This window comes from Phyllostomus hastatus, unplaced genomic scaffold (genome assembly GCF_019186645.2).
Source record: "Phyllostomus hastatus isolate PE091 unplaced genomic scaffold, TTU_PhHast_1.1 phas_contig_348, whole genome shotgun sequence".
NCBI lineage: Eukaryota > Metazoa > Chordata > Mammalia > Chiroptera > Phyllostomidae > Phyllostomus > Phyllostomus hastatus.
In genome coordinates, this window is record NW_025333860.1 from 10,147,236 (window position 1) to 10,155,747 (window position 8,512).

The window sequence follows — 8,512 nt, forward strand, 5'->3', positions numbered from 1 at the left end:
CCAGGGACACTTGCATTTTAGTTACTAAAACATGGAGTCTTTAATCTAGGAATTTCACTAGAAATTAGCAAATGAGTCAGTAATCATCTGTTGTAAGATTCTGCTTGGCTAACCATTATGGAAGGATAAGAGAGGCATTTTCCATTTTGAAACAAGAGACTTTCCTTGTGGCTTCAAATTTTAGCAGCCTATGCTGCTCAGACCTTGGGCCAGCCCTGGAGTGACATTTCTAGAAGATATCTAACTCAAACTTTTCCAGAAGAGGCTTGTTCTTGAATTAAAAATAGAACAAAAATTAAACACATTTGCACAAGTGGGGTTAGATAAATTCCATTAGGGCCTCTCTCACTCTGGGACTCTACCCACTGCAATCAGATTTCCAGCTAACAAGCTACAGGTGTACACCACATGAGCAGATGAAAATGTGATTGTAATGGGTGTGTTGACAGTTCAGTAGCCATAATGCATGCATCCCAAAGTGCACCTGTGCATCTGTCAGATCTTAGGTGCCGAGGTTTCTGTCCCCACCTCCCACAGCTTTGGAGCCATCTGAACAACTGAGAAGCTCCACCAGGGATCCAAGACAAGAGTACTGAGGCAATGGCCTCATTAGGAGCCCAAGAGAAGACAGGGCATACCAGGAGGTGTGGGAGTGAATTGTTCAGAGTACTTTTCATCCTCCCCACCGCCCCCCACCAGGTGTTATACTAGGAGGAATGTTAAGCAGCACAGTTTCCTGGCCTCCAGTAGCACCTAATTATTTAAAAGATTTTTAGTGGCTTTCATGTTTGGGTGTTCAATCATTGTAGCAAGGTGCACCTGCACCCCCACATATACAATCCAAGCTTCTGTAAAAGTCCTGTGATGAGCTGAGAAATGATTTCATGTTTAGTTTTTTAAACTCTCTAAACTCCAAGTTTGGGGCAAGGAAGTAGGAAGAAGACGGTCAAAAATAAACCATACAGAAGGGGTATCTGCACGCCTAACGAATGCCTCCCTCCCCGCAGTAATCCAGAGTACAAGGACACGCCTATGGACATCGCCCAGCTCCCCCATCTACCGGAGAAAACATCAGAATCCTCAGAGACATCTGACTCTGAATCAGACTCTAAAGACACCTCAGGTATTACAGGTATTACTACTTCTCCATGTTCTGTAGTTACAGCATGCCTTTCCAAACACAAGGGGGGGGGGGGGTCATGGCCAAAGGAGCAGTGTCAGAGCGCAGAAACTGGTCAGATTTGATATGGAGACATATGACACATCAAATTATTACTGAGTCTCTGTCTCTAAAACCTCCACACACACACCACCACCACATACCTATGTACACACCTGTGTGTGTGTGTGTATATCCAAAAGGTATCTGGCCATGTAAAATGAAACATAAAGACATTTATTGAAGATACAAAATACAAGAAAAGTTGTACATAGAACAATGACACCTTAGTTCCCTTCAAAGTAGGCACCCTGGGACCTCACAGAGTTCTCCCAATTGCCATCAGCTGCTCCATTGTATTTTCCTGAATCTCATTAATGACCTGAAATCTGTTCCCTTTCAAAGGTGATTGTAGTTTTGGGAAAAGCCAGAAGTCACAGGGCACCAAATCTAGGCTGTAGGGCGATTGAGTCACCTGGGCAATTTGATGTTTTGCCAAAAAAAAACTCTGCATGAGACAAGATGCATGAGCGGGCACATTGTCGTGATGAAGCTGCCAGTCACCAGTTGCCCATAGCTGTGGCCTTATGAATGGTCCCAATAGTTTCTGTGGAGAAATGTTCAAGCTTAACACAAAATTTGATGCAGATTCATTGCTGTACTTGTTCAGTCATTTTGAATGCCACAACCACATGCTCACCCCACAGCATCTACCGCCCACACTGACTAGTACAGTGAGGTTGTCATTGTCCCCACATGCACATTCCAGTCCACTGTTCTTGGCTGCCAGGTTACATCAGTGTCACACAAACCATTCACATTATATTAACAATGGCTTGACTTTTTCTGGACAGACCTTCCCACTCATGTGTATTGTCTATGCCCAATACTTACATGTATGTATGTGCTGTAAATGTATACATGCATTTATGTGTATAAATATATATGTATATGTATGTTGTGGTGTATACTTATACACATAGATATAGGTGTACTGTGGTGTATAAATATATGTACACAAATACACTTCATGTCAGTCCCTCACTGGCCATACAGAGGGGCCCTGCCCTGACCCCATAGCCAACTCTGGCCTCTTTATCAAAAGCAGATAGCAGGACTGTCTCTGATGCTCCAAGGCAGACTCTGACTTTTCACCCCAAATATTCACATCCTCACCAAGCTGGAATTGAGCCTCTAGAGTCAGATATTTAATACCATTGGTAAATGACTCGGCGCTGGACTGTTACTCATTTTCTGAATCTGTGCAAAACAAATCCATGCATTCCCATGTCGAATTATAGAGTGGTTACATGATTTTTCCAAGGTTCTGGTCCTGGCTTCCACCAAAATGCATCACAGCAGAACCAGAAAACCAGCATCATCCCTAAGTCTTCTGAGGTTGTATTACCAGGAGAATCTATTGTCTTTAAAATATAAAATATATTGGATGGCTAGGGGTCCAGCTGCCACTCCCCTTCCTTGGACACCTGCTCTCCAGGTTTGTAAACACATATCCTTCCACTCCAGACACAGCCTCACGGAAGCAAAGGAGGTGAGGAACACTCACCAAGGATCTGTTTTCCTATCTCCTAAATTGCATTCATCAGAAGTTCTAGAATAGAAAGCCTCTGCTCCTGATTTGTACAGTGAACAAAAAAGAAAAAACATTCCCTGCCCTATGGAGCCTGTATTCTGTAATAGTTGGAAGAGATGGAAGTTAATAAAAATTAAGTAAAACATACAGTGAATCAGATGGTGGTAAATGCTATAGAGAAAAATAACTTTAGGCCCTGGCTGGTGTGGCTCAGTGGATTAAGCACTGGCCTGTGAAACAAAGGGTCACCGGGTCGATTCCCAGTCAAGGCACATGCCTGGGTTCCAGGCCAGGTCCCCAGTAGGGGGCACACGAGAAGCACCCACACATTGATGTTTCTCTCCCTCTCTTTCTCCCTTCCTCCCTCTCTGTCTGGAAATAAATGAATAAAATCTTTAAAAAATAAAAATAAAAAAACTGTAGGAACAGAGTGTGGTTTTCAATGAACAAATAGTCACCAGTGGAAAGCACATGCCCTCTTTAGAAAATCACCTTGCACACCATCATTTTTATGTGTCACTAACACCTTGTTCCAGGTTATTTACTCTGAGTCCCCGAGTAGTTCTGCAGGACCTCTCAAACGCTGATGTGCCTGAACCACCTGGGGATCTCATTCAAGTACAAAATCAGACTCGGTAGGTCTGGGTGGAGGCCTGCGATTCTGCATTTGTAACAAGTGCCCAGTTGGACCAGTGCTGTTGACCCATGAACACACTTTGAGTCAAGGTCCAGCTAATCTAGGCCCCGAGAGAAGACCAGGCTTTAAGTAACCAAAGTGGTAGAGAAGCTCAGGATAGGGACAAGACAGCTCCTGCAGGACCCCCCAGCCGGTGAGAGGCCGGTCTTGCCCCATTAATGTGGTGTCTCTTTTGTCTCCTCTCCTCTCCTCTCCCCGCCGCGCCCCCCCCCCGCCACGCCCCCCACCCGCACACAGAGGACAACGAGAACTCCAAGTCCGACGAGAAGGGGAACCAGTCTGAGAACAGCGAAGACCCAGAGCCCGACCGGAAAAAGTCGGGCAACACGTGCGACCAGGACATGAACTGCAATGACCAAGGCCACAGCTCCAGCAATCCTGACAGCCGCGACAGCGACGACAGCTTCGAGCACTCGGACTTTGAGAACCCCAAGGCAGGTGAGGATGGCTTCGGGGCCCTAGGCCCCATGCAGATCAAGGTGGAGCGCTACGTGGAGAGCGAGTCGGACTTGAGGCTGCAGAACTGCGAGTCGCTCACGTCAGACAGCGCCAAGGACTCGGACAGCGCGGGCGAGGCGGGCGCGCAGGCCCCCAGCAAGCACCAGAAGCGCAAAAAGAGGCGGAAACGGCAGAAGGGTGGCAGCGCCAGCCGAAGGCGCCTGTCCAGCGCTTCGAGCCCCGGAGGCCTGGACGCGGGCCTGGTGGAGCCCCCGCGGCTGCTGTCCTCCCCCAACAGTGCCTCGGTGCTCAAGATCAAGACGGAGATCTCGGAACCCATCAACTTCGACAACGACAGCAGCATCTGGAACTACCCGCCCAACCGGGAGATCTCCAGGAACGAGTCCCCCTACAGCATGACCAAGCCCCCCAGCTCCGAGCACTTCCCGTCCCCGCAGGGCGGCGGCGGCGGGGGCGGCGGGGGCCTGCACGTGGCCATCCCTGACTCGGTCCTCACCCCACCCGGCGCGGACGGCGCAGCCGCCCGCAAGACTCAGTTCAGCGCCTCCACCACCACCACGGCTTTGGCTCCGGTCGCCTCCGACCCACTGTCGCCCCCGCTCTCGGCGTCCCCGCGGGACAAGCACCCCGGGGGCGGCAGCGGGGGCGGCGGGAGTGGTGGCCCCAGCGCGTCCAACTCCTTGCTGTACACTGGGGACCTGGAGGCGCTGCAGAGGTTGCAGGCTGGCAACGTCGTGCTCCCGCTGGTGCACAGGGTGACCGGGACTCTGGCGGCCACCAGCACGGCCGCACAAAGGGTCTACACCACGGGCACCATCCGCTACGCGCCGGCAGAGGTGACCCTGGCCATGCAGGGCAACCTGCTGCCCAACGCGCACGCTGTTAACTTCGTGGACGTTAACAGCCCCGGCTTCGGCCTCGACCCCAAGACGCCCATGGAGATGCTCTACCACCACGTGCACCGGCTCAACATGTCGGGACCCTTCGGCGGCGCTGTGAGCGCGGCCAGCCTGACGCAGATGCCCGCGGGCAACGTGTTCACCACGGCCGAGGGACTCTTCTCCACGCTGCCCTTCCCCGTCTACAGCAACGGCATCCACGCGGCACAGACTCTGGAGCGCAAGGACGACTGAGGCGGGCGTTCCGCTGGGAGGCATCGTCGGCGTTTTTCGTTTAGACCTTTAATTCTAGCACTTTGAATTTGAGCAGGTCAGCGTCTTCTCTCAACAGGACGTTCCCCATCCCATTCCCGCTTTCTTTAACTTGACTTATTCTTTCCTGTAAAGATATGTTTATTTTTGGCCTTCAGAGGATCAGACGACCAGTTGCCTGCCATTTTGTCTTCTTCTAAGATGTGTGTTGGGTTGTTTTGCTTTCCTTTGCATCTTTGTTAAGATGTCTTTAATGTGTATATGCCTCTGCCATAGAATACTCAGTCTTGTGGTCAAGAGATTTCTCAAGTGACAACCATTGGGTTTTCTTCACAAAGATCTTGATATGATCAAGATTGAAAGAGACAAGCATAAACAATATGCCCTGTTTGACTAAGTCAAATGAATTGGGGTGGCTTTTGCTTTTGTTCCTAATTCCTTTAAAAATAGGGGGAGGGGGGGAATAGTATTTTAGAATTTTATGCAGAATTTAATTCTCTTTTTATGGTTAAGATTTTAAGATTTTCTTACTTGCACATAAAAATAATTTGGGTTCTTAAACTTAATTTCTGGCCTGTGACTAGAATGTTTAAAAAAAAACAGTTGGACTAAATGTTAATTACTGAAACATTAACTTAATTTCTAAAACCATGGTGCTATCATTTATTATTAATCTGTAATGTCTTCATACAAAATGCAGCTCCTGGGCTGGGTTTTGGGGGAAAAAAAGAAGTGTTCTGTCCTGGCCTGAAGTCCATTGCTGCAGTCTCCTTGGTTAGTTAAGACAAAGCCCTCATTAACGTTTGCTGCAGGACTTAAAATTTTTTACCTCCCAACTAACAAACATAGCCTCACATTAAATTTAATGGGTCAGTAAAGCCCTTTTTAAAGGGGCTTTTGGAGAACTCAATCGAACTGATTTGAGGAGCAGTTTAGGTATGTACTGCCTTTGGTTGAGCTGTTTTGTTTTCCTTTTCTCAGTCTAACTGAGGCTAATTTTTGCAACTTCAATAACACTTCAGAGTAAAAGAAGGAAACATATTTAACATGTTTTAATTTTGTTCATTTCTTGCTAAAAAGAAAAAAAAGGAAGGTTGTATTTTGGGGGACTGATCTGATTTGATGGGATTTTTTTTTCCCTTTGGTTCTCTTATTTCTAGGTTGGAACCAATACAGTTTAAAACTAAAGAATGGGTTAATAAGCTTCAAACAGATAACTGCAACTGAAAACTGCACATTAAGTACAAAAAAAAGAAAAAGAGAAAAATATCCTATTTTGTCTTTGTTGCCAGAAATCAGTGTAGTGTCAAACACTCCAAATGACTGTCGAGTATAAACTCTCCTTCCGCTCCATTTGGGCAGCTGTTCGTTAAGGCATCTAACGACAGATGTGAGAACTGTAATGTGTGCAGTGTGTACGTGTCCTTGGCTGTCGTCCATTGCAGTTTCAATGTGTGTTTCTATATGCAGTATATACTAAGCTAATGTAGTTGTTTTGTCCTTTGTCTTCTCTGTGCTCTATCTCTAGTCCGGAGTGGTCCAGTCCCATTCCCGCAGTCCTAGTGAATCAGTGATTCTTGGGGGTTAGTGGTTTTTGTGTGGTGGCCTTCCTCTGTGATGTCACCCCTATGCTGCTTCTACTGTCTGTGAACCTTCCGTTTCACTTTTTAAAATTCCTGCTGTTGCTTTGCTGGTGTATATTCTCCCAACCTCTCCTTTCTTTCCCTCTCTCTCTCCTCTCCCCCTTTCCTTCCTTCCTTCTCCAAAATCTTTTTCATTCTCAGAGATAAAAAGACTCTTAACTAGCTCAAGGTTAATGGAGCCATTTTTCCCACATGGAATTCTGGGTATGACTCTTTCTTCTGGAGTGCACCTCAAAGCACTGAAGAATAATGCTCAGATATACTAAATAAATTGATGCCATATAGCCTCAGTTGTTAACATTCCCAGAGTCCCTTGTGCTCTACCTATAAGCAGTGGGTGCTTTTCTTTGGTGTCCTTCCAGGTTGGCTGATGGAGCAATATATCAAGAAATTACCAGTGAGACAGAAAACTATTTCAAAGGTCAACCAACATTTTTTTAAAAAACAGAAGGGGAGGGTATATGGAATATAGAATTGTCATATATATATATATTTGTTTATGCGTGCAATGCTACTATAGTAACTCGGCTGTCCTTTGAATATCACTGTGTTGAGTGGATTCCTCTAGGACCTTGATTTCTGTGAGTTGGGCCCAAACCACAGTGGAATAATGGCAAAATGAAGTTAAATACCACAGATTTTAATAGTGAGCTTAGTTGAAGGATTTAATAGTTTTAGAAGGTGAAGAAGGCTAATCACAAAATTTAAAGATTAATTTTGGAAGCTCTACTCTAGCTATCGAACAATCAAAGGAATGCACCTATCAGCTATAAAGAACAGCTAGACAGCTGTTTTTTTTCTTTTATAAATGTTTCTGTGTTGTGTCAATATGACTTCTGGTGATTTAAACTAACAGATAATCACAGCTGCTGTCTAAATCCATAATGTTAAAATTACAAAATGAAAAAAAAAAAAACTTCATTACCTGTGAAGACTGTGTCTGTGTTTTTAACTATTTCTTGTACAAATATATGAAAACTTTTATGAGGAGACTGGTGCCAAGTAGCTGAATAACGGGGAAAGGGATATTCTGTTCGTAAAAAATCTTAGCAGTGTTACCAACTCTACAACATATATATATACATATATATATATATATAAATTAAAACGTTACAAAGTGACAGCTATGGTACATTTGTTTTGTGTGAAGCTAACCGGACCTAACTTCCTGAGTGCCTGGCTTATTTTGAAACATTTTTTTTCATTGACCATTGATAATGCTGCAAATCAGAAATGTACATACTTCATTTACAACAGGGTTCTTTTTATACTTTTGTAGATTCTCATACATGTCACATACATGGTTGTCTTTATGTAACTTAATTTTTTCATCCGCAGGTGCCATTTTCATAATAAACTTCTCTTGGATTTGTTACTATCTGGCATCATTTCTTTTACATGTAACCATCCTAACTAATGAATGCTGGTAGTATTTGTTTAAGCAGGTACCTTGGTCATTATTCTTAATTAAAAAAAAAAAAAAGAAAGTGAAAAAAAAAGATGCATCCATATTTTTTGCTAGTTTTGCGGGGGGAAGAATGCCTAGCTTGTGCACTGATGAGGCTGACAAGGCACAGATTAAGATGCTAATCCAAATACTACACCAAACTTGCAACCATCCTAAATTTTCAGCTACCCCAACTCATCGTCATACTGAGCATTACTATGCACATTATCAAAGCTGAACCTTGGCCTGCAACATTAACCACTATGGGAAGTGTGCATTTTTTTTATTAATGCACAGTAAGTGGTGATAGTTTTCATACATTAATCATTTAAAATGCACTTGATATTTTCATTTATTACAAG

General features: G+C 44.8%; 1 protein-coding gene across 1 annotated transcript in view; it reads left to right on the top strand.

Annotated features, from left to right (window-relative positions):
* The window catches only part of NPAS3 (neuronal PAS domain protein 3), an 851,962-nt gene extending 844,008 nt beyond the window's left edge, over positions 1–7,954 (top strand). The window contains exons 10-11 of the mRNA XM_045841074.1: positions 1,008–1,132; positions 3,688–7,954. Coding sequence (XP_045697030.1) covers positions 1,008–1,132; positions 3,688–5,042 — 1,480 coding nt within the window. The 3' untranslated portion in view covers positions 5,043–7,954. The remainder of the gene's footprint in view (positions 1–1,007; positions 1,133–3,687) is intronic.
* Positions 7,955–8,512: the final 558 nt, after the last annotated feature.